Source organism: Eptatretus burgeri, chromosome 4 (assembly GCF_056783735.1).
Source record: "Eptatretus burgeri isolate ZD-2024b chromosome 4, Ebu_testis_v1, whole genome shotgun sequence".
Classification (NCBI taxonomy): domain Eukaryota; kingdom Metazoa; phylum Chordata; class Myxini; order Myxiniformes; family Myxinidae; genus Eptatretus; species Eptatretus burgeri.
Window position 1 is genome coordinate 19,033,399 of NC_140964.1, and position 27,926 is coordinate 19,061,324.

General features: G+C 43.8%; 1 protein-coding gene across 7 annotated transcripts in view; it reads right to left on the bottom strand.

The window, feature by feature from the left end:
- Positions 1-27,926, bottom strand: part of LOC147027581 (junctophilin-3-like) — a 63,372-nt gene that overhangs the window by 22,752 nt on the left and 12,694 nt on the right. For all 7 annotated transcript variants that reach the window (XM_085877093.1, XM_085877095.1, XM_085877092.1 and 4 more), the window contains exons 2-3: positions 15,045-15,514; positions 11,843-12,165 (exon numbers count right to left, since the gene is read on the bottom strand). In XM_085877093.1, the coding sequence (XP_085733219.1) occupies positions 11,843-12,165; positions 15,045-15,514 (793 nt within the window). The remainder of the gene's footprint in view (positions 1-11,842; positions 12,166-15,044; positions 15,515-27,926) is intronic.

The window sequence follows — 27,926 nt, forward strand, 5'->3', positions numbered from 1 at the left end:
CCCTGGGGCGGGGCCACCCGCCCTCGCTCACCGATTGGACGGCAAAAAGTGGGCGTGTGTCGTTTTCGATCCGTTTTGAAGCAGAAAATCCGTGATTTTGTACACGCTGTTCAACGTGCGCCCTACACGAGTCCAGCATCGGTGCCCATGAGTGGCGCGAGATGACGGTGATGCGATGGTGGCGAGTTGTGACGGTAAAGGTCGTGGCGGTTGTGGTGAAGCGGTGGTTGTGGTCGGTGGTTGATGTTGTGGTTGTGATCATGGCGGTTGGTCCAAAATAAAGATAGTAAAAGAAAAACGGCTATCCTGAAGAGTCGCAGCACGTATAAATGACATGTATTCTCACTAGACAACGGGTTTGGGCCTAACTACACATGCACTTACCGAGATACCTCACCTAAGGGACCTGAATGGTGGTTTGCGAATCTGGTAACCACAACAATATATATATATATATATATATATATATATATATATATATATATATATATATATATATATATATATATATATATATATATATATATATTGTTGCGAATCTGGAAGCCATGAGCACACAGACATTCAGGTTCCTATCGCTTAGTTATTTCGATAAGTATGTGTTTTATAGATAGCTTCCATCCCCTAATCGAATGGGTGAATAAATGTAAATGTACTGTGAAGTTATTTTAATAGTCAGGTTTTCTTTTATTGAACAACACCAACGATAACAACACCACCAATGATAACAACGACTCCAAGAAATGGGTCGCGACAGCCCCCACCCAACACTGAACAACTGAATTCCATGCCCCAATATGGACATAAATCGGCTCGCTTGGGGTTCTCGAAGAAATGGGATGTGACAGCCTCCACTGACGGCGAATGAGTCACGCCGGAAGAGAGCCGCGCCCCAGAGGGATAAGAAGGGAAGAGAGAGACAGAAATTGGTTGTTGTTGTTCTTCTGAGTCCTCCTTGGTTCTTGTTCGTGGGTGTTGTTCGCTCTGTTCTGGTTCGGTTCTTTTGCTCTTCTTGGTTAGTGGTTCTTCAGGGGAATCGACGCAGCGAACTAAGAAGGATCGGGCCTCGTCTCACCAGCTCATGTTCCGGAGCGCAAGGTGATCCGCCGGAGCTCGGAAAGCTGATCGTGGCTCGAGGTGGTTGGATTCAGCTCGCCCTCGCTGGTGCCCGGTCCGAACAACTCAAAGACCACACGAGGTGGGCAGGTCTGAGGCAGAATCTGATCTTCAGCCCGACTGTCTGCTGGAGGTCCGAATAAAGACCATTGGTCTGATTCTTTGGGTTAGCGTATGTGTGTTTGTGGCGCCAGTATAGTAAGTAGTGAACTGTATAAGTGCTGTTGTTGTACATACCTTGCATACATACGTGCTTAGGAATATTCGGTTTAGCTCTGCCCTTATGTGCACCCCTCATCCCCAATTGTGAATAAATACCCCGATTGTTAAATGTTTCAGCTCGTTTGCATCTATTCTTTAATTGACTGCGCATACTGTATGTTGTACGGTTTGCCAGGCCGTGGCCATTATAACAGGCTATTCGGGACTGATGGAACTTGGCGATCAAACCGCTCGGATCACACACGGAACGAATACGCTGAGCAGCTCGTTCCGTACGGGTGCCGTCGAGGGTGTGGAGACTCGGTAAATCGCCACATGGTCTCTAGGTATTTTGAAAATTGGTGAATTACCCTGTACCACGTGGTAAAAATATTGACCCTTCATGGTCCAAAAAGCGAACCAGAGTTTTCCGAAGAAGTATGATCTGAATTCCGGGCGATCGGTCGGGCCGACTCTGCAGCTCCATCTCGCGGTCGTGGTCGCGGCCGACGTGCGGCCCCGTAACAATATATATATATATATATATATATATATATATATATATATATATATATATATATATATATATATATATATATATATATATATATATATATATATATATATATCTCCATTTACATATTAAACAGCCTGAAATCTCTTTACTGTATTTGAAGGTGACCAGTCTGCCAAGAAAAATACCCCTCTTCCCCAAAACAGACTGGCCTTCCAAATAATTAATCTTTAATCATTATTCAAGAGAATAGAATTATCCATTATTCTATTTAGCTGATTTATATTAAGGGATTCTCATGTATAAATAATTACATTGGAATCTGAAAGTCTGGCTGGAAGCTGGAGTGCAGCTTCAATAGAATGTGTGTTTTGGTCATATCCAAATGACTGTTTGAACTCCTATCAACTTCAGATCGGAAATTGTTCCCCAGACCTTTAAATTCAAGCTGACCAGCTCGTGGCCACTGTGACAAAAGGCGATGAATAATCTTTTCCCCACACCCCAAAACTTCAGCCTCAGCAGTATCTGTCTCGAAAATGACCAGACATTGTTCCATGATCTCACCCTCCCCACCTTTGCTTATTATATAAGGAACTCAAAATCATGTACAATTAGAATCAGAGGATAGGGCATATTGCTTGTTTGTGTTATTGAATCTCCTCTGGTTCTCCATAAGCATATGTATTGTTACAGTTCTTGGAACCGTACGCATACAAACACACAGTTGTCCCGAAGTCAGTTATTCCATGAAGTATATGTGTAGATAGAACCCCTCCTTGTGTTTCGTGGGAAATCAAAGGGGTGCGTTGCGATGTTTTTTTTAGTTAGATTAATAAATCTTTATATCCCCTCCATTATGAACCACAGTTCCTTCCTCTCGCATGGGCTGAACAAACGCTTGTTTTCCTACTCGCCCAACCGGCGACTCGCTGTCCGAGGCAAAATCCTCTTTGTGTGGTTCCTTTTTGGCGAGTTCGCACGTGTGGAGTGGGCGGGCTTCCCAGTATGGCCGAAACGCCCAGAAAAGGCGGACCCATGGAAGCCCCATCCAATCAAGGCGGACAGTGACGTCAGCTTCACCAAGGCCCCTCCCCGCTGAGGGAGATCTATAAATTATGAAGTGTGCTGAGACAGTTGGTTGGTTGAAGAGCGTTGGGAAGCTGAGGGGTCAGAAGGTTCGTAGTCTGGTGTGCTGAGAGGGAGAGGGAGTGAGCTGGAAAGTAAATCGTCTGGTGAGCTGGAAAGTGAGTCGTCTTGGGAGTAAGCTGGAAACCCTGGTCCCCGCCTCGGGCTCCACTCTGCTCGACCCGGGCTCCTTCCCTGACATGGTCTCCACGCGGGCGGCCGTGGACCAAGCTGCACGACCATTGCCAGGTGCCGCACCACGGAGCATTCCTTTCCCCGGAACTCAGGAACCGAGACCTGCGACCTCAACTCCCTCCCTCCATGGCTGAAAAGGTCCTTTGCATACAACTGGGTTTATTTTGTCCGAGTGTGTGGTGCCGTATTTAAGTCGAAACTGTACATGTTATTCGAACCTTCTAAATCTTGCCTCCATTATTCTCGCGACAAGTCTGCTCTGTGTCTGCTTTATAAGTTGCTGTAAATTGTCGCACTACATCTTTCTCTCATCTTCCGCTGCATAACATCCCCAATAAACCTGTTTCCTGTGTCACATATTTTTCCTCGCTTTATTGTAAATAAATGATTGTAGAAATGTTCCCAGTTCGTTTTCATCTTTTCCTTCATTGGTCCAGCATGGTTCGGATCTGAGTTTTCGCCGGGTCTTTATCCCCAATCATCTGTTCATTTTCGCCGGTATGTCCTTGGCAGTTCCGCTCGGCTGCATCCGATCTGGAGTTGGAAATTGGTACTCTACCGTAGTTGGTAGAGTGATCCGGTTCAGGCAAGGCGTACCAAGGGCGTGGTTCCCCGGTAGTCGAAACCGCGTGGTTAATTAGGTAAACTGATTACACCTGGCAGGAAGACCCTTCGCTACACGGTTGAGGTATTGGCGTCTACGGTTGGTTCAGCGACCCGCCGTGTCACGGAATTATCCGTGAGCGACGGCCTACAATTCTGGGAGTCTGGTGGGAGACGACGTTACTTCCCCCACCTCGTGGACGTTCTCACCACCAGTCCCTGGCCTGCAACAGTATTAAATAAATGGTTCAAATGTGCAAGAGGAATTGAGTATTCTTCGACAATGGCTTCAACAAAATGGCGGGACTGAGTCAATCGGACAAGGGCAGGTTCTGCAAGGGAGAAACAGAAGGCATGAATCACTTTCTTTTGCAATGTAAAAAAGAAAAACTCATGTCAGAAAAGCTGTACACACAAAAGCACAAGGTATGAGGAGTGATCCACTGGCCCATCTGAAAAAAAAATCAATATCCCAGCACCAAAAAAAACCCCATGGAAACATGAATCGAAAGCGATCATTGAAAACAAAGCATTGCGACCGGATTTAGTATTAAGGTAATAAAAAAAGAAAAGACGGTATTGCTAATTGAGATATCAATCAGTACCCAGCGATTTTGGCCGAAACAACGCAGAAATCAAGAAAATGACCCAATAACAGGATCTCAAAAATGAAGTCAAAATATCTTGGAAGATGAAGAACAACAAAATAGTCCCAGTGATAATTGGAGAAAGGCAAATGATAAAGAAGAACCTCACGGATTCCTTAAAAACCATCCCTGGGAACAAACAAACCGCACTTGGATGCTGTCCAATCTCGGTGACGATCCTGAAAAGAGCCCTCGGAACAAAACTCAAAGAAGAAAACTTCACAACTTGGTCCATGAATCGTGACGTCTTACCAAAATAGAGGTGGATACCCCGAGCCCTGGGAGGACTCTGCTCCACCTTCTGAAACCAATATCCGAAGATAACAAACGACAGGCGCGTGCATGTGCGCGCAGATAAATCAGCATGTTATTCTCTTGCTTGTTCAGCTGTTGCCCCACTGTCCGTATGTTGTCTAATCTGCCCTCTGTCACCCAGCTATTCCATCAGCCAAGATGTGTGTGTGTGGGTATCCAAATAAGTCAAATATATCTATATATATATATATTTTTTTTTTAAACAATGAAAACAATTGTTTATTGAAGCAATGAAAACAAAAAAAAAAAACATTTCAACGCCTCAACGATCTAAACCCTGCCAAAGATAGAATTGTAAGAAAGAGATAGGGAATTAAATGAAAAATAAAATAATGAAAGCTCGAGCAAAGACTGTCTCTTCCCTCACTGCCTCTCTCGGGATGCCTTGCCTAGCTACAGTGACGTCTCTTTGAGGATTCAGCATCCAGGTGTCCTATTATAAATGAGTGAGCTTTCACAATAATGTGTATGAACATGACATCTTATTCTGCTTCACCGTGTGGAATATAGAATTTACCAATCACTTCATGTCTCAGGTCACGTATGGGGCATGTGCCAGAACAGCGCGTCGCTGCGTCCACTTTCCGCCGGTACTCCAGGGGCCTCCGTCTGGCCATCCCCCAGGCAGATGCCAGACCCATCCCCATCTCCTTGAGATGATGGTCAACCTGCTGCAACCACGAGGCACGTGGTCGGCCCACTGGCCTCATCCACTCATGAGACTCCCTCGCATGAGACTTCATGTCTCAAGGTAATTATACACTCGAAGACATCATCATCATCCAAATTTTCCTTTTTCGATATATTGCAGCTTTTCAATATTCATCTGTGACAATGTAATGACCAATTGCATTAAATGTAAAGAGAAAAAAAAAATTGTGAACTGATGATCGAGTCTTATGGACATCAGGAGAATAAATCGAAAAGCTCCGGCACTCGTGTCAATGAATCAAAATAACGGAATGATGAAGTGAGACACCATTATCAGGGCTATCTGTTCTGTTCTTGCATCTGGAAGCTTGGCTGCCAGGTAGATATAATTTATTGGAAGCACAGCTGTGCCACTGATGCTGTGCCCCCCTAACTAATACACTGGTACTCATTTCATCGACATTGGAAGGATGACAGGCTGAGTCAACCCCATCTGGTGTTCATTCAGCAGCCAAAGAGGCTCAAACTCAGGATCCGAGGATCCTCAGCCAACCACCCGAGCCGCGAAGCCAACACCAGGCACATCAGGGGTATACTGTGTAACTGTTAAGGTGTGTTGTTATGGTTCAAATTATTAGTCAGGCCCCATTTTGCATACCTTGTTGAGTTGTCTGTTTAATTTGTGTGCACAGTCGAGGCTCGTGGAAGAACTGGTATGCTGAATGGATCAGGACGTAACAGGACAAAAGGAACAGCAGAGAGAGGGGGAAAGCACCAACAGCAACGTTGAAGGCCAAAATAGAGGGAGACTTGAATAAACAATGGGTGTGGGGAGGAATTTGGGGGGGGCAGGATAGGCTGCATGGGGTGGACAAGATGGATACAGACGGAAACTGTCAGGAGGGAAAACTAGAAATTTGGAAGGAGGAGGGATTGGGGTGGGGTTAATGACAGAAGAAAAGATCATGGTTTTGGATTGGAGATGATCTGAGAGCTGTCTCGAATACCTGGAGGGAAGAATGAGATTGAAGGGAATGTGGAAGTTGGTTCCACAAGTGGGGAAAAAGAGGAATGAATGAGTGGAGGTGAGCAGTGACCATGGATTGAGGTAGTTTCATCAGGACCTGTTTCATACATGGTGGACCGTGTGCACCCTGCAGAAACCTGGGGGAGGGGGGGGGCAAAGCACGGAAAGAGCAGAGGGTGAAAGACAAGAAAGGAGACGATAGAAGACAGAGAGACCACCGACCTGTCTGCAATGGTGAAGTGAGAGGCCCATAGACTCAGCTCCATCATGGGAGATTGTTTGAGAAACATTTTATGGGAAAGTTATGTGTGATCAACAGAACAAGCCGGACCAAACCATTCTGACAATTCATGTCACCTTTGTTGTGTGAACACAAGGATGGGATTGTGACAGAAATGATTTTATGATTACCACAGTCTTTTCAAGTGTTTTCGCTTCCAGAATATTCTTGTGACATCTATTAGAGCTGCAACTTCCTGGAATGCAAAGTAGTGCTGTGACTGTTTTGTGAAGCATGCCATGCGTTACAAGGAACAGGGTCAGTTTTCGACAGGCAAATCTGGGGCAGATATGCTTGGGGGCAGTGAGAGAGGTCTAAGCAGATAAAATAAAATGGAAGTAGGATGATAGGAATGAAAAGTGTGAAGGTGGGTGGCTGATTTTGAAGCATGGATGCGAGTTCCTCGAAGATGATGCCAGGTCAGAACAGACAGCAAATGCGACTGACCCACAAACTGCTGCCCAAGTTAATTCATTAATCAAGGAGGATTGCTGTGTTGAGATCACCAAAATACCAACAAAAGTTTAAATTGCTCAGGAATTGTTTTCACCATCCTCCACAAACATTTGAGCATGTCTCAGGTCTCGGAAAGATTGGTCCCAAAAAGCCAGGTACTCATGATCGTAAGTGATAGACCTGTTGCAAGTTTCTCAAACTGTTCAATTCGAATCCAGCAGACTTCATAGCTTGTCCAGTAAATGTTGTGGAAATGCAGTTTCACCATTGGGATCTTGACGCTAAATTGGAATCTGTGCAATGGAACACAGTATTAACAAGACATTTCACACCCACCCGAAAGCTGGAAAGGTTGTGGCTTTGAGATTCTGGTATGTCATGGAAATTCTGCTGATTGACTGGATTCCCCACAAGAGTGCAATCACATATTGTGGCAGCCTCATGCCAAAACTGTAGCAGACCATCAAGGACAAATGCCAAAGGATGTTGACCGAAGGTGTATGCCTCCCTGATGGCAATGTGCCGGTGCATAAGGCCCATTTTGCGCAGACCGCCATTATGACCATAGCTTTGATTAGGTGGCAGCCCATGTGCCGCCTAGACCATTCGCCGAGTGACTCTTATCTGTTTTCTTATTTGAAGTCTCACTTTGTGCGGCTGCTGATTTATTTGTCCACCATGAGATATCAAACAATAAAGTGAACCATGTGAACACCAGCTCATGCTGCAAGCATGCCTTCAGCCCCTCTGCCAAGCAGCTGTGAGAGCATTCCTGCTCATACCTCACCCATATTTGGCTGCTTTCTCCAAATATGAAGATTCCACAAGTGCCATGTGAGCCATCCCAAAATACCTTGCAATTCCATGTTCCCCCAACCACAACAACATTTTCAATCCTCACCATTTGAATCCTTACTCACAGAACTTCAACCTCCTCCTCACACTCATCTCCAAGACTATTGACAAAGTTTGTATTTCAAAAACTTATTATTCGATTGCCCTTCTCACAGACCGATAAAGCCTCCTTTGAAAACACCACTATGGACTGCATTGATAATCTCAGACTTAAATGACAGGCAAAACTTTGGCAGAATTAAGGTACAGTGCCATGGAAATACTGAAACAATCATGCCAGCTCTGATAATGCACAAACGTTGGCAAGAAATGACGATGATGATAATTGTTACAGTCATTGAAACCTGAAATTAAACAACGGCTCAACCTGGGAGCCTCCGAGGAGTTCACATATGCAGACTGATGGATAGAGGACCCACCACGTCTCTACATGAGGTGAAATGATTTTTCTATTTTAACTTCTGCGCTCAATATGACTGCGTGATACTGTTCAACACAATTACAGGCCTTATCCAAGTTGACTCTCACATCATCCATCTATATGATATATACAGTGCCTAAAGAAAGTCTACACCCCCTTTCAAATTTTTCACCTTTTCTTACCTTATAGCCTGGAATTAAATTCTACAAATTTCAGAAGATTAATTGAAAATATAAAACGAGAATATCTTGGTTGGAAAAGTGTGCACCCACCTTGTAATAGCAATTGTAAATTAGCTCAGGTGTAACCAGTCACCTTCAAAATCACACACCAAGTTAATTGGCCTCCACCTGTGCCAAACTGGAGTGATTCTGATTATTTCAGAATAAAATCAGCTGTGCCTGAAGGTTTCCCCTGCTGGGTAGTGCATTTCACAGCAAGGACTCAACAATGAGCACCAAGGAGCTTTCAAAAGACCCCTGGAATAAAGTTGTGGAAAGGCACAGATCAGGGGATGGGTATAAAAATCAGTTCAAAGGCCTTGAATATCCCTTGGATCATAGTCAAGACAATCATTATGAAGTGGAAGGCGTATGGTACCACCAAGACCCTGCCAAAATCAGGCTGTCCCTCAAAACTGCTGTTCCTAGACTCTTGTGTCCTTTTTTTCCTGATAAGGTGGAGAGCTTGCTGTCAAACCTCAACTCTGATTCTGCAACCAGTCCAGACGGCATCAGCCCACGTGTCCAAAAATCCTGCTCCTCTGCTCTTGCTCACCCTCTCTCTGTTCTATTCACCCTCTAATTTGCTCAAGGTCATCTGCCATCTGCTTGGAAATCAGCAAACATTACCGCCCTGCATAAAAAAGGTGCAAAAACAGATCCCTGCAACAAGAGACCAATCAGCCTTCACTCAATCATCAGCAAGGTTATGGAATCCATCATCGCTTCAGACATTAAATGCTTCCTCTTCTCCAATGGCTTGATTTCCGTTCATCAATTTCATTTCAGACCAGGTCACTCTTTCCTGGATATGCTGCTTCTGCTCTCCTTACAATGGATGGAGGTCCTCAATGGCAGAAATGACATCAGAGCCATTTCCCGAGACATATTGCATGCTTTTGAAATGGTCTGGCACCCCGTACCGCTCAAAAAATTATCTTCTTATAGTATCCAAGGCAATCTCCACTCATGGCTCGTGGACTTCCTCTCCTGTTGCAGTCAACACATGGCTCATAATGGCTCTCTCTCATCTCTTCTTCTTGTCCAAGCTGGAGTTCCTCAAGGCCATATTCTGGGCCCCTGTGCTTTTTCTGGTTTTCACAAAAGATCTCCCCGACTCTTTGGAAAATCGATTCTGGTCGATATATCTTCAGGGAAGAATGGGAGCAAATCCCTAAATCCAGATGTGCAAAGCTGATGCAGACATACCGAAGAAGACTCGAAGCCGTAATCGCTGCCAAAGGCGCTTCTACAAAGGAGAGACTCATCGGGTTGAATACTTATTGATGCAAGACATTTCAGCTTTTCATTTTTCATTAATTTGTAAACATTTCTGAAAACATGTTTTTACTTTGCCATAATGGGGTATTTTATGTGTATCAGTGACAAAAAATATAAATTTAATCCATTTTAAATTCAGACTGTAACACAACAAAATATGACAAAAGTCAAGGGGTGTGAATACTTTCTGAATGCACTGTCCCAAAATCATCCACCAAGTTTTGTCACAACCCATCCACAACTTTTTTAAATACCGTGCCATGTATTGTTTTTGGCGCCATCTCTCAATGGTAGAAAATCACTTGAAAAATTAAAAATTTTCCGATCCGGATCTTCACCAAAATCGAATCACATTGTCCTTGTCACACACCCAACCTGTCCACCAAATTTAGTCCGAATCCATGCACAACTTTGAGATATTCTTCTCACAGTCAAACACATAAACAGGGGTGAAAACATAACCTCCATCCACCTTCGATGACAGGAGTAATTACATCCTCCACGTATTGCGAAGTGAGTACATGTTTTTATTACATACCATTGGAACCTGAGTACGTCTATTATTTACGTACCCGGTGGTTTAATCAGGTGTCTTGCTATATAATTAATGCCAAGACAGACACACACACACACACACACACACACACACACACACACACACACACACACACACACACACACACACACACACACACACACACACACACACACCTCGCAAACATCTATGGAATATATTCTATATATTGTGATAACATCGAGAAAGAGTCTTGTCACGATATACAGTAAGACTAAAATTTTCAGCAAATGATTCGGAAACTTCACCCACCTGGATGATACATACACCACTGGTGTGACTAAAAATAATCGTGCAAATTATCATAAATCAGAAAAGAATGAGGAATAAACGAGAGAGAGAGAGAGAGAGAGAGAGAGAGAGAGAGAGAGAGAGAGAGAGAGAGAGAGAGAGAGAGAGAGAGAGAGAGAGAGAGAGAGAGAGAGATAGAGAGAGAGAGAGAGAGAGAGAGAAAGAGAGAGAAAGAGAGAGAAAGAGAGAAAGAAAGAGAGAAAAAGAGAAAGAGAGAAAGAGAGGAAGAGAGGAAGAGAGGAAGAGAGGAAGAGAGAGAGAGGAAGAGAGAGAGAGGAAGAGAGAGAGAGGAAGAGACAGAGACAGAGACAGAGACAGAGACAGAGACAGAGACAGAGACAGAGAGAGAGAGGAAGAGAGGAAGAGAGAGAGAGAGAGAGACAGAGACAGAGACAGAGACAGAGACAGAGACAGAGACAGAGACAGAGACAGAGACAGAGACAGAGACAGAGACAGAGACAGAGAGAGAGAGAGAGAGAGAGAGAGAGAGAGAGAGAGAGAGAGAGAGAGAGAGAGAGAGAGAGAGAGAGAAAGAGACAGAGAGAGACAGAGGAAGGGAGAGAGAGAGGAAGAGAGAGAGGAAGACACAGAGAGACAGAGACAGAGAGACAGAGAGACAGAGAGATCATGAATGAAGCTCAATACAGTGTCAGGGCTGCCGAAGCAGTTTCCCTGGCTCGGGTTACAATCCTGGATGGGTCGCACTCTGAGACAGGAAGTCAGGACAGGAATTTTGGAATTTGTTCATAATGCCAGTGAGATTCATGATGCCATGATGATGCATGAGTTACAGATACCATGGGATCTTTAATGTCCATGACTAATGCCGACAGATGTGACACCCAATTTAGTGTCCATCTGAGGGATGGCACACACAATGATGAATCATCCTGCCTGTGAAACACAGGGATGACAGTTTACAGCTGGGCCAAGATTCCAAACGAGGCTGGACAGCTTAGAGGTGAGGTGCACACCTCTAGGCCATCCTGCCAGCCCATAAACAAAGGGAGGAAGAAAAAACAATAAGCAATTGCTACAAAACACAACTGCAATCACAATCCCTCACCTGGAGTTTCCGATATCACCCTTCTGCTTCGCTAGAGTCGCAGCTCGACCTGCGGCCTCGACAGCTCGTTCCATTTTGGCACGGGCCTTTCCAACCCGGAGTGGAAGAAGGCCTTTCCTACAGCCAGCTGCAAGGCTACCCTGCCGATATTTTCCCTCCTCCCGTCGTCCATCAGGATAGGTAGTGCGCCCGTAACCATGGCGTCTGTTGGCAAGCCACTCGCCTTCATATATAAGACCATCGGAACGCTGGCACACTCCAAAACCAGCCCTTTTGTCACTCTTCCACTCTCCAGAATAGGCCTCTGTTGCTGTTGCCTCCAGCTGTGGTGGCCAGGGTAAAGATGGCAAGTCAATGTTGAATAAGAGTGCTGTCGGAGGAATGATGCACATACAACATAAATAATCAATTTGAATCTCATCATTTACACGGAGCTGGTGTCATAATTGTTCCTGTGGTTCTTGTGCAAGCTTAAACAACAACAACAACAACAACACGTGGATTTCTTGAAAACAAATTGGCATATTCGATATTCGCGATAGTAGTTTTGTATCCCAAGTGTGCAGCAACGTTGAATGGCAAATGAGGCGAATGCTTTGGTTGTCAGTAAGACTACATGTGACATATGCTTTGAAGGGAAGAGAAGGGGTAAATTGAGAAATGGAATGAAGGAGGCGAAGACACACAATTGAGGGGAATATGAGAAGAAGGTAGGAGGCGGAGGATCAGAGGAAAGGAGGTTGGGAGGAGATCGAATATGAAAGAGAGAGAAAGACATGTAAGGGCCATGGAAGAGAGAAAAAAGGTTTAAACAAATTCAGTCTTATGCAAAAAAATAAATTCCACTACAGGGATATTTGCAGGTCTTGAAGGTTGCTTGTGTGTGGATGGGTGATGGCACCTGGTGTTGGTGCAGCGCAGGCAGGATGAGGCGAATGGCCTCCTCTTGAACCAAAGTTCATTGTTAATCCTTGCATGTTCTTATTTAAAGAACATGAAGATTTCGGCATGCAATGGGATCGATAAACGAATATTACAGCATTTCTCAATTCACCAAGAACAATTTGGTGACTTGCAAAGAACAATCTCAACTTGCAAAGAATACAACAATAAAACATGAAAAAGAGCAATCAGATATTGCAAACCCTCGCCAGGACTTCTTTTGAGTGGTGTATTTTTATGGGGTTTTGGGTAAATCCAATATGGCTGCCAAACCATGTGACCTTTGATGTCATATGTGTGACCCTTTTGTTCCTCATGGATATGCGGTCATATGTGTAAAGTTTCGCCTTGATCTATTCAGGCATTTCAGAGAAGATTTTTGAAGGTTATAAAAAATTAACAATACTAATGCGTGCCCGTACGTGCAAAAAAAGAAGAATTGTGACGTCATAGCACCGTGTCCTGTCATTGGTTTGGTCAATAAATGGCCATAACTTGGGAACCACTTGTCCGATTAATATCAAACCTTGAAAAGGCACATCCTCAGGTCCCCAGCAATATACCTGGCAAGTTTCAATTTGATCGGACAAGTGGTTGGCGAGAAACAGCGGTCACAGACACACAGACACACACATCTAGAGATTGCTGGAATTATCGATAGATGGCTGCCGAATCAAGCGACTGATGACGTCATCAAAAAAATTTGTGGACCATTTTATCCTGAGATGACCCTCAAATTTTCAGAGATACAGAGGTCCAAATTTTTTCTGTTTTTCCAATATGGTTGCCACACCACGTACCCTATGACCTCATAATTATTATTAAAACATTCTACATGAGCAGTTGCACCAATGATGAAAATTTCGTCTCAATCCGACAAACGGTTGCGGAGAAAAACACAACATTTCTGTGCGGAAAAAACAAACAGACAAACAAACACAGACAAACAACTAGGTAGACAAACAACCAGACAGACAATCAAACAAACAAGCAAACAAACGGACCCAAATGCAATGCCCTTTCCAAATCCTTGGGCGAGGGTAAAAATCCACCATGCAACACACTGCTCACGTTACAGGAACGGCACAGCAGATCATTCGATCTGATTCTCAGGGTATTCAACCCGGGATGAAACCAGTTAGTTTTCAGCAAGAGATGAAGTTGAAATACCAGGGTTTTAATGCCAAAGAAGTACCATAAGGCACAATGTCGTCGGTCTGTTTCCGTTAAACGTTGTTGGCTCTGAAATGATCGGTTTCTTTGGCCACTGCACGCGACGCGACGAAGAATAAACGGAGAGATCAGATGAAAATTGGGGAATGACTTGTTATCACACGCTTTTTGACAAAAAAAGGGGGAGGACATTGTAAACGGCTCCGTCTGTCCGTCTGTCTGTCCGTCTGTCACACGATCTCCTCCGAAACGGTTGGGCAGAAATTCACCAAACTTTGGTAGTTATGATCACCACATGTCACGAAGGTGCAAGAGCAGTATCATTTTTGGCCCCGCCCCCTTTGGGCGGGGGTCAAAAGGTCAAATACCAATAAATGCAATTACGAGCACATTTTTAAACATTTTTTAAATGAAACGTTGTAGATGCAATCGACATTGGCGGACGCATGAAATATGTAACAATTTTTTTTGATTTGGCATCCGGTTCATGCCCCAGGGGGTGGGGACTTGGGGTCACAGGGGTCAAAACAGAAAAACAATTTGAACTCAAAATTTGATAATGCGTCATACTTGGTGGAACTGTGCAATCTTTCAATTTTGCTTCGGGTGGGAAGCATGGATATTTACGATGGCACGCCATCGACTTCGCTCAACTTATAATTTTTAAAAGTCAAGCCTCACTCAATGTTATTGTTTACTTTTGCAATAGCTGTATTCAAACTTTTGCATTCAAAGCATGAAAACTTTCATGTTGCAGCATTTGCATCTCCTCAGGGGCACTAAGTGAATGATGCCAAATGCTTTTGGTCGTTCGGTTTCATAACTACGAGGAACTCTAAGGAAATCGGGTTCAATTCAGATTCTAACACTCTCAATTATGATAAACAAGGTCCTCTTTTCCACAAGCACATCAAAATAATGTGGAGAAAAACACCAACCCAGAAAGACACTTCTGCTGTTGTACCTCGTTTATCAAATGTGTATTTAATAAAGGCCAAAAGTGATGAAGCAGTACAATAATTGAAGAGCCCCACTTCACTGTACATTACTTCTTCCTCTTTTTCCTATTCTCACATTCAATGCTCACCTCTGAATCATAGGCCTCTGTCTCTGTATCTCCCAAGCTGATGGCAAGTGATGCAACATCGCTGCTTGCAGCACTAAAACCCGCCTCACTCCTGAATGAACTTCGCTTGCTGCGTTCACTTGATAAAGATGCCTTTGATTCCGATCTTCGTAACTTCAGGTTTCCGAGGAGTGACCCACGCCGGAAAAGACGCGATGCTGCTCTTTTGCCACCGGCTCTGTTTCCCAAGAGCTCAGTGTCGCTGCTTGGTTGCTGTTTCCGCTGCTGGGTTGCGGTGAGTACAAATCCACCACGAGAAGCAGGACGGGATGCTGAAGTGATTAGAGAGCCGTTGGTTGCATTGTCACTGCGCAGAGATGCCAGAGATGTATGGAGTGGAGAACGAGAAGCCGAGGCTATGCCGTAAGGGACGCTGAGACGAATCCCGTAGCCATGTCGCATCCCACTTGCCCACTGTCCCAGGTAAGAGCCTGGGGGTGGAAATAAGGGAAAGATGAAGCACAGTGAAGTGCGTTCCCGATGTGCCCGTTTCATAAAGCCTAAATGGATGTCGCAGGTGCTCCGGAGTGTGCCATTCTACCTTGTTTATCAAATGTATACAGAGTGTGCCATTCCAAAATTGGGCATGAATGCCATTTCTCAATGCGTTCTCTATTTGGGCATCGGATAAATCAAGTCGTTGAGCCTGTCTTGACAGGAACTCCTGACATTGAGTTTGTTGAGTGATGAGCAGAAAATACAAGTTTCGACACTTGATGAAACAATGATACATGAGATTCGCTCTTGCTGAACACAAAGGGAAAAGTAAAAATCTGTAATGCTTCATATGCACAGCACATAACGCGCAGCAATGATGCGACATCCTTGAAGTAGGAAATAGTCTGCAGCTCCTACGAAGAGCAGCCTTTGGCCTTGTGAATGGCGAGCTCCGTCAAGAAAAGTCAATGCAACAATATTCCAAAATAACACAAATTGTAAAGTGCGTTGGATGAAATATTTTTGAAAACTTTTTGGGGTTGGACAACCTGGACCTGGGCAACAAGCGATACTGGGGGATGTGGGAAGAAAAAATAAACAACGAAACCTGCAGGCAGGATCAAATTAATGGAGACATAAGGAAGGAGAGAACAGTCGGCTTATGGGCGATAACGGCACCAGGCGGGTCCTGTGTTAGGTGCTTGGGCGCTGGAGCAAGGACACTTCAAATATCACGATTGGTCTCTGGGTCCCCAAACCTCTTGCTCACACTTGCACCAACCTATATCTTTTTTTTTTCTTTTCTTTTTTTAATACAAAGTCAAGACTCGTTGGAGAGCTCGTATTTGAACACTGAACGAATCAGGATGCAACAGGACAAAAGGAGCAGAAGAGAAAGAGGGGGAAAACACCAACAGCAGAGTTGAAGGCCAAGATTGAGGTAGACCAGGACAAACAATGGGAATGGAGAGGAATAGGGGGCAGGAGAGGATGGATATGGTGGACAAGATGGATACAGAAGGAAACTCTGCAGAGGGAAAACTGGAAATTTTGAATGAGGGAGAATTGGGGTTGAGTGGAAGGGGTGGGGTAAACAAGGTTAGAAAATATCATGGTTTTGGATTGGGGGCGATCTGAGATGGTGGGTGAACAGCTATAATACAAATCTCTCCCACTCTTCCATATATTCCCCACCCTCAGACACCCCAGCTACCATGCCCTCTGCACTGAATGACTAAGCCATTTGTGGCATGGTCTCTTCAAGTAAGGAGTTCGGAGGTGGGGTTATGTGAAGATAATAGGGAGGAGAAAATGAGGGAAAATGCAGACCCATGGGACACTAGCTACCTTTATGTTTATACCTGTTAACTGACAACCACACGTGCCGATACCACAAAGAACCTCGGCAAATGTGGCAGCTTGTGCAGTAACACGAACACGGGAGAGGGGTTACATCTCCTTTTCTTTCAAATTTATAATGAAATAAAATATATTTTTGCGGTTTTAGGAGACCCCGAGGAGTTACATTCAACGCCTCAAGGAAAGTTGGAGTTTAGATATATCCGGTGTATTCTGTTTGGATAGATTACCTGTCCCCTCGTATCAGTGGAAGGGAAAGATGCATTGTTAGTGTAGTTCGAGTTACCCCATTGTCTCTTCCCTCATTCTCAAACTCCATCCTTTCTCTCATTCTCATCGTCCATTCTCAAACTTCACTTTCAAACCACATTCTCAAAAGACTGGTCCAACATAAATCCAATTCACCAGCGCTTCAACCATCAAAGCGGTATTCCAGTGCTTCGATCGCTTAAGCGAGGTTTCAGTCACAGCGGGACGCACTGTCCGGGGCCTTCCGCTCGCCCTGCCCTCATCGCTTCACCGAACAAACCGGCAGACCTGCCAATTGTGCTTCAGAGATTAATCACAATAGCTGGATCACAGCGAGCCAGCCAATCAGCATGGCGGGATGCCGAAAAGCAGGAGTGAGTGGCGCCAGAGGTGAAGACAATAAGGTCTTCGCAGCGAAGACGCAGCGCAGTTCATATCGTGAATGAGTTAGTTCTGAGCAAGAGAAGAGGGTCATAACGAGTTCTGAGCAAGAGAGGAAAGTCGAGGGAGTCGAGTTGAGTCCAGAGAGTAGCAGTTCTGAGCGTCATTTACGAACACCCGTTCAGAGTGTCAGTTCAAAGAGTCAAGGTGAACCATGCCAGGTTCTTCGGGAAGGCAACATTGAGAAGCACCAGGCAGAATGAGATTGGAGCTGGGAACTTCCTCCCTGACCAAATCTCTCCTCAGAACTGACTTCTCTCCTTACACGTCTTTTACACACACAACTTATATCTTTGCATTTTTCAGCGCACACACCTCATTCACTCGCACTGTTGTGGAGTATCAACCAAGCCCACAAGTGATTTTCAGAGCTCGCATTACACGCACCAAACATACACCACACCTTCCACTTGAACTTCTCAATCACATGCACCATACACCTTGTCCATTGCACATGAGCCGACTGACTCACATAAAGTTGAGACCAGGGTCGACACTCTACTTCACCTACTTTGTGACTCTGTCTATCAACCTTTCTTCTCTCCTTCTCTCGGAATGATTGAAGCACCTGTATGTGTAGGTAAGATGTGTAGATTTGTGGAAAGATGAATGACTAAGGGATTTGTTTGTTTTAGGGCAAGAACTTTCTCTGTGACACTGCTTTTGCTTTGTAAATAAGAGTTTAGGCTGAAAATACATGTCCTTTGCTCAAGCTCACAGGAAATAAACATTTCAAACTGCCCTACTGTCTTTCTCTGTTGGTTCAATACTCGTGCGTAAATAGTGAATGGGAGTTTTCCCCTGCCATTCGCTACGGTCAGTGACAAGCTGACGTCCCACTTGTGGTATCGCTCAGACGTTCCCGATTTATAAGAGTGAGGCATCGAGAGCACGGTTCCCCATCAGGGGGGATAAATTTGCCAGTAAAGCAACGCAGGAATTGGATACGAGGACCCCACCAAAAAATAATCATCTCAGACAGTGTCCGTCGTTGCTTAGCAACCCATCGTGCCACTGCGGCTCCTCGGGTTCAGGGGACAAAGGTTGGGAAGAGAAGGTCTGAGAAGCCCCTTGTGACCTGCCTGCCAAATGTGTGACAATACAAAATCCATCAAACAAGAATCGAAGTTTCAGCATATCATATTCAGTTAATCAGTAAAAAAAAAAATTGAATCAATTAATGGAAATTATCCTTAAAATAGTGATCAGAATTGGAAAGAGCGGCAATTTCCCGATGGTGACATAACCCATTCAATGTTACCCTCAGCCTGCCATTTATTTACATTGACTCTCGTGTGGTACAATGGAAATGACTGCAAAACCAGAAGAAAAAAAAAACTAGAACAACCTTTGACGTCACCGGTATGCCTCCTCCCACATTATTACATCATTATACATACTTGCACCAAGTTTCATTTAAATCCTTGAACCCAGATGAGAAATATTAACTAATTATATCTGCTAGACCATGCATCAGATCAGGTTTAAATTTAAATATATATATTCCACATGTCTACGAGATCATAACTGTGACGTTTCACATCAATTGATGAAGCGGTTCAAGAAAGATTTTTTAAAAGAATTTCGCTCAAACCAATATGGCTGCCAGACAATGTGACCTATTAATTATCCGTGAACACTCCAGTATCCCCAAGGCTTGGGGAACACAAAAGTGAAGTTTCCCCTCGATCTGTCAAGCCGTTCTGGAGAAGAAGATTTTAAAACATTCATTCTTCAATAAAATCATAGCTGCCAAACCATGTGACCTATGATGTCATAGGTAGAAAACGTTTTGTTCCTCATGCATATGTGATCATACCTGCAATGTTTTTCCTCGATATGTTCAGCCATGACAGAGAAGTAGATTTTTGAAGGTTTTATGTTAAAAACAATATGGCTGCCGAACCACGTGACAATGACGACATCAATTTTTTTTGCCTATTACAATTTAGCCCAAGATAACCCTCAAAAACTTTCATGCTGATCGGATAAAGCATTTGACAAATGCAATTATGATGTCATAAAGAAGTCAAGTATGACATAATCAAAAATCACACTTGTTTCTCTTGGGTTGTACTTCACATGTGCCAAGTTTCAATGATGAACATGGAGCAGTTTTGGAGTTACAAAGGTCCAAAGTTTTTCTTTTTTCCAAAATGGCTGCCACACCACATGACGTCCTGTGATGACATAGTTATCACAAAAACATTCAACATGAGTTGTCGTGTCTATGGCGAAAAACAAAAGCACGCCGCCTCGCATCGATACAACTCCGCTTCGATCTGACACCTGACCCACGATGTCCTCTTCATCAAATCAAATTCAGAATGGGTGGCCGATCACGTCTTTGGAGTTTCGCGTTGATTGGAGAAGGTTTTTTTGTCCAACATGGCTGCGAGACCACGTGACTGATGATGTTAAAATTTTCAACAAATATTCCCTATGTCGAGTCGATCATGTTGAAAAAAAAATTCTCTAAAACCGCTTAGCCTTTTGATGGGAGGCTTTGCAGTGATTATCCATGACTGTTGCTGCAAATATTTTATTTGACAATGACTTCATCAGTCACATGATGTGGCAGCCACGTTAGTTTTAAGGAAATAATTAAACAATTATTTCTCTGAAACCATTTAACCCATCAATACTATACTTTGCAGTTATGATCCACTGCGCTTGCTGCAGACATTTGACTATAAAACGACGTCATCAGTCAGGTGGTGTGGCAGCCACATTGGTTTCAAGGAAAATATTTTTTCAATTATATTTTGGAAACTGTGAAAGCAATCGATGTGAATCTTTGCAGGTGAGATCCACTGCCCTTGCTCCATGTAACGCAATACGTTTCGCATTGATCTGTAAAGCAGTTTTGGAGAAAAAGGTTTTTTAATTTTTGGTTTTCAAACGAACATGCCTGCCAAACCACGTGACCTATGGCATTGAAAATTTGGACTCTGTCAGGATTGAGTAAAGGATTACACGTGTGAAGTTTTGTTTTGATCCAATATGGCTGCCACAGCGCGTGACCGATGACATCATCATTTTCACACTGTATGCAGCTAGAATGTCAGATGATACTTGGAAAATTTTTGTTCGATCAGATAAGCAGTTCCAGAGAAAACATTATTTAACATTTTCTTGAATCCAATATGGCCGCCAAACCATGTCACATCAATTATATATTCTTTATCACCCTCGTATCCCCAACTCATGGTGAACAGGTCTGTGATGTTTCCCCTCAATCAGTCCAGCCTTCCTGAAGAAAGAGATTTTTGGAGGTTTTTGGGGTAAATCCAAGATGGCTGTGAGACCATGTGACCTATGACATCAGAGTTATCAAACTTAATTCAGCATGGCAAATTGATCATTTGGGTGCAGTTTCACTTTGATCTTTAAAGCAGTTCTGGAGAAGAATTTTTTCCCATTGTTTTTTTTTAACAAAAGGCTGCTATGTGACGGATGATGTGATAATTTTTTCTGTGTTCACAACTTTCCCTCGATCAACCACAAAAACTTTCATACTGATGGGATGAAGTGTTCTTCATGTCGAATTTTCATCGGTATACCACTTCACCGATGACATCAAAGTGATATCAACCTTATTCAGAATGAAGAGTAGTTGCCAGATGCCAAGTTTCAATTTTTTCCATGGTGTGGTTTCGGAGACACAGAGGTCCAAAGTTTTCCCGTTTTTCCAACACGGCTGCCACCCCACGTGACCTATGGCGTCAAAATTATCATAAAAAAAATTCTGTATGAGTAGTCGCATGGATGGTGAAAATTGTGTCAATCGGATAAGCGGTTGCAGAGAAAATTTACATGGATGTAAGTACAACCCAAAAACATCATGGCACTGGCGACTTCGTCACCGGAGGTGTATAAAAAGAACAGCCATTGTGAAGAGGTGTGTAGCGATGGGAAGCCATGCATTGGAAGTGCATTGAGGCATTGAATGTATGAGTGCCTTCAACATCTCAGGACAGGGGGTATTTTGACCACAAGGCTGCAGACCATGCAGAGTGACTTTCTCAGGCCTGGCCACGAAGGATCGTGGGTTCTGATGCCATGTGGTCTGCCTTTCAGGGAGGGGACCTTCACTCTCACATGCAGAACATCCAGAAAGCTTGTTTTTACCTTTGATGTTTCCTTCGATGAGAATTTCAGTCTGCACAATGCAACCCAGGGTTTAAAGCAGCTTGATTGAAATCCAGAACCACTTGGGGAGTATTATACCTCATCTCCATTAGCAGGTTTGAGCAGTTGTGACAAGCACCGGTTGCATCTCTATTGACCGTTGCGTCTCCATAGACTGTAATTTGTGGCTCAAGCAGTGCACGATTGCAAAAATATGGCCCAGGTTTAGCTTTAGGGGTCTTCCGAGGCCTGCTCAGGTACGCTACGTTAAGCCACAAATGACGTTTTTCGTTTTCCATTCAAATGCACTGACAATGCAGATTAATCTTCCACATATTCCTCATTTATTCTATCCACAACTTATACAACAAAAGAAAACTAGAACGACACTCGGGAGAGTGAATACCTCCGCCAGGCTGAGCGGTTCACATTTTGTATCCCACTGATGGGCCTGATCTGCATCTGGACCTGAATCAAAACCTAATCGGCTTGTTCTTGTCATGTATCCAATTCATCCACCAAGCTCTGTCGTAATCTGTCCACAACGTTTTGAAATATCATGCTATGTATCCTTTTTGGCCACATCTCTCAATGGTGAAGAATCACTTGAAAAATTAAATAATTATCGTATCCAAATTCGGAATGAGATCTTCACCAAAATCGAATCAACGAGTCCTCGTCACACACCTAACCTGTCCGCCAAGTTTTGTCCGAATAAGTCCATAACTTTTGGAGATATCCTGCTCACAGACAGACAAAGTCAAACAAGCCGGTATGCAGCGATGGGTCGCCGAGCATGGAAACTATAAGATATAGAGCAAAATGGATGTGATATAGCGGATAGGGAATCACCTTAAGATTATGCATATCAAATCTCATCCAGTTCCATCTACTGATAACTACTCGGTATCGATTTGAATGAAAAGTACCGAAAATGCGGTTTGAAATCGGAAATCCCCAAAGTTCGAGGGGGTGCTCTGGGTGAACAAAGATCTAAATCGAAAATCCGGCTCGATCGTTTGTGCACAATGTATTCCAGACGATTAGTGTGAATTTTCATGACCATCCGACCGTAACCCTAGGAGGAGTAGCATATGGCACGAAGGCACCTCCAGCTCTCGCATATTGTCGATTTTTGCACTAATTGACCTTTGACCCCTGACCTAAGCAAAATCGGTCAACATGTCCTGAAGCAAAGTTGTAGTACTCATTGAGTACCATGAACTTGCAAAGTTTCATTCGTATCGATGCAATCACCTGGTCGCTCGGGGGCCTTCAATTTTCGCCAATTTTCACGCATACCCTAAATGTTGGGGGCACTGCGGGTAAAGTATTCCATATATCACAAAACCGGAATATATTTGATAGAGCATCACCTGTAGATCATTCGTGCCAAATTTCAGAACCCTATGTGGGATAATGGCTTTCGGAATTGATTTCGCGTGAACGGTACCGATTTTGAAGGTTTTTCGGTTGTTGCTCGGGAACCAAAGCGTCCCTAGCAACCATCACAATTTCCAAAGCACGAGGTCATAAGATATACCTACCACCCGAGTTTGGTCAAAATCCGCCCACGTTTGCTGTCAATTATGCTGATGACAAACGAACAAACATCCAAACAAACAGACAGAATTACTGACAATAAGGGTCACCTATTTCGGTGACCCAACAGACAGGGGTGAAAGCCTAACGTCTGTCCACCTTTGGTAGCAGAGGTAATAAGTCACAAGAAGGATAAGAGAATGCAGTCTACTTCATACGCCATTACTGACCATGGAAAGTTTGCAACAATGCATCAAACATAAGGCCAGGCCTACCTGACCCACGGAAACAACGCGCTGAGGTCACCTTGGTGGTGAAGGAGGCGCAACCCGAGCTGGGGCCGTTAAGACCGGGGCCTGCCGCGAATGGCTCAAACCTGCTCATGGAGACGATGTCTGAGAGCGCTTTTCCTCGGATCTCGTCTGCACAATGCAACATGGAAATCTACTCGGGATAAAGTGGGAACACCCCCACACCGGGTCCACATATGCTAAGCCCACTGAAAGAATGTTAAAATATATCATTATTTGCTGATTATGAATATGTAGCCAAATTTACTCATAATCCTCAATAATAAACCTGGAGGACTCCTCCATGTTGCTCCTGGAGTTCTCTGAACAGGAATTGTCATCTTGTGCTCATCTCACTGGTATCTCGTTTGAATTTCAATATTCACTTTTTAATAGCAGTTGTAAAGCCTGGTGTTGGCTGAGTGCTAAAAGTGGCTGGCTTAGGATCTAAAGGTCTTGGGTTTGAGTCCCTGTGGTGGCATTAAATCACACCAGGTGGGTTGACACAGCCTGTCATCATTCCAAGGTCGGCAAAACGAGTACCAGCATACTGGAAACAGGGGGCACTGCATCAGCCACACTCCCAGCAATGATGCAACCAGCAGACACAGGCTGCATACATAATAATAATAATAATAGCAATAATAATAATAATAATAATCGAAGAGGAGGAGATTGGGACCATACTCTGTGCAGAGCGTTGGTGCTGCTTAAGCAGTCTCCTTGGCTATTGGGCACAATCCTGGATGGGTTGCCACTCCGACACAGTAACCCAGCATGCTGGTACTCATTTTGCTGACCTCGCAAGGATGACAGGCCGAGTTAACCCCGCCTGGTATTAATTCAACAGCTGAGCGTGATTGGCAGGATTGGAACTCAGGACCCTAGGATCCTAAGCCCACCACCCAAACCATTAAACCAACACCAGGCATAATAATAATAATAGCACCTGCTTGAATTTGCATTCGATTATGAATGGAAAGCTAAAACCAAGTTGGACGAGTGTGTCGATGATGTGCAGGTGAGGAAGGTGGTGGTGGTGGTGGGGGGGGGAGGTGTAAGAGGTTGTCAAAAATGGATGCTCATTGTCTCCTGATTGAGTCGTAACGAGGAGAGAGAAAAAAATATATATAAAAAAGAAGTCGCATTTTAATTTAATTTTTGATTGAAAATTGGCTGTGAAAAGTTGATCGATGTTCATCTTGCGTTCCTCTTTAGAGATACATGTCTGACAAGTAAAAATAGGACAAAAATGTTAAGTACATGGAGGATAAGGCAATGCAATCAGAATGTCACAAAGGTGTGATTGGCAAATGGTTTCATTCAGTGTCTTTCCAACATTACACCGAACACATTGTACTGTACGTTCTTGTACAATGAGGTAAGAAAGATTTTGTAATTTGGAAATCCACCACATTGGTTCCAAGGTTATACAGGCAAAGTTACATGTGGTTAAGGGGGCCGAGGTTTTTCACCTGAGAAAGGAGGCGATTACGAGATGATGTCACAGAAATGGTGAAGATAATGAATGGTCGACGTCAAGTTGATGCAACATTATTATTATTATTATTATTATTATTGTTATCATTGTTATCAGGATGGACAGTGAGACAACAAGGGCCACAGTTGAGTGAATATTCAGAGAGTTAACGCAGTAGCAAGTCATGGGTATTTTACACAGAGTAGTTAATACAGGGAACGTCCTTCCTTGGAGGGCGATCTTGCAAGGCACAGTAAGTAGGTTTAAAATAGAATTGGATATCTTCCTCGAAGCTATGGGGATAGAGGGGCACAGCGGTGGAGGCAGAAATGGGAGGTGGGTTGTGATTAGATGGGTGTGATGTGTGGGTGGGTGTGCATGTTTTGATGCGCTGATGGGATATTGAGATGTTTTAATCCTTATAGGTACAGGTCTTGTAAAGTGTGAATGTGTCATCTGCATCAAATAAACCCCCCCAGCCCCCCACACACAAATAATTAAAAATATTTAAAACAATTTTCATCAGAAAACAAAACAAAATGAAACAAACCCTTGGCCCCAACATATTGGTGAAGAGTGGTTGGTGTCTGTTTAGTCGCTACTCACCTTTCTCCTTCCCTTCACGATTTCCCTTGCTTTTCTCATTCCCACACACATATCCTTCCTTATTTCTGCTCCCCCAAACCCCATCGTTTCCCCACTCACCGGAACCACAACCACCCCCATCAATTACCAGAAAGGACCACTGCTCCGTACCCAGAGTGCTGGGAGAGACCGTGGTACAGGCGAGATGGACCGCGTTGTTTTTGCCCACAACTCGAACTGTGTACAAATGCAAAACATGAATTGCCATCCTTTACAACAACTGCGAGTGTTCAGGTTGCTGCTCCGTGTCGTTGTCATTGTTATGACGTCACTGCAGTGAAATTTGCTCGTCGGTGGTTATACCTCCACGTAACTGTCATTGTTGTGGTGATTCAGTTGTTCACTGCATGCAAACCATGACGATATGATTTATGACTGAACATTCCTAATAACAACACTCTTACAAACCAATATGAGGGATCCTATATGGCCACGGTCAATTGAGGCATTCATTTAATATAGACGCTGTGTTCAAACATGCCACCACCAAAAGGCCATGGCCCATTTTCAGCAGCATTGTGCGAACCACCACATTGCAAGAACGTCAATTCATTAGAAGAAAAGCTGTTCTGCATCAGCCCATCACGCTCTTTTTCTTTCAGCGGCCACAATTATTCCCACGTTCGTGTGTGGTTGGACAGACGGACCGCCCAACGTGCAGCACAGTAGTGCAGGATGAATCGAAAAATGACATCACATCATGTGGCCTTAAATGAGAAAAGTTCTTCTCAGAAAAACTGGAAGAAAATTGGAGTAAAATTTACATTTAACAAGTGACGGAACATTTAAAGTACACCACCCCCATGCCAAATAAATAAATAATAAATAAATAACAAATCGTCCAGCGTGCGACATTGTCGGGGCGCCTTCGGCATGCCGCCGTGCAGCGGATGGAGACGGAATTGGGAGGGAGCGATGTGCAATCATCGATTAATTATTTAAAATCAATAAATAATAATCGTAAAATGATTAATTTCTTTATCGATTTGGGTCTCTCACTCTTTATAGATACATGTCTGACAAGTTTCATCGGATTCGGGCCTCTCACTCTCTCACCGCAGGCTGGTCGGCGGTCTTTGTCTTCTACCGACTCCTCTCCAGCCTCGCCCCCCTGCTTTCTCTGCGATTTGTCCCCACCACATTTCCGCAGGGTGCTCAAGGTCCGCCAACAACCCCCTTCTGGTAAAACTACCAAAATCACGAATCACTGCTCACCTTCACTCTTTCATTTCTCTTTTTTTCCCGCTTTTGGAATCAACTCCCAGACTCTCTTCAATCTCATTCTTCCCTCCAGGCCTTCAAAACAGCTGCTCACCACCACCTATCCCCCATACAAATCCTCAATCTTTTCTACCCCCGTTAATCCACCCCAAACCCACCTACTTCAAATTTCCTGCTTTCCTTCCTGAAAGTCCCTGTAATGTCCATCTTGATTACCCCGTGTTCCCCGCCCCATCCCTCTCCCTTCCACAGATCTCCTAATGTCTCTTGTTCCCCACTGTTTTGTCCTTCCCACCCCCGCCCCTGTTGTCTCATGCCCCCTTTGCGGTGCGTTGTGTGTTAGCTCTCATACGAGCCTCGACGAGGTATACAACAACAACAAAAAACAAGAGTGCAAGTGAGCACAATATACGCCCGAACAAGAAGGTATATACAGAATTGTCCTACCACATGGAAAACAGCATCCTGGTTGCCATGGCAACCACTTGAGATGACGAACGTATGTCGCGACACAACGTCTCCACAGTCTGTACCTATGTACCAAATATGAAACGTGAAAGTTGAAAACTTTGGGAGTTAGAGTGCGGACAGGAACGGACAGACGGACGGACGGACAGACAGACGGACGGACGACCGGTATCACAGAATACGCCCCAATATATATATATATATATATATATATATATATATATATATATATATATATATATATATATATATATATATATATATATATATATATATATATATATATATATACATATCAGGGCGTATAAAGATTGGCTAATAGCACACCTAAAACACCACTGTTTCATCCGAATCTGTAACTCTTGGAAAAATAAGTCATTCATGAAAAAATGAATAATTAACCAATCAATTGATTAATCACAAAATAAAAAAAATACCCTTTGTGACATGCAGAGACCAATGTTGTCTGTATATACAAACAATGTTGTCTGACCAATACAATAACTTGTCTGTAATAATAGACTGACACATCTTCCCTCTATCTATACAACAATGGACTGGTCCCTCTGCAATCGGCTG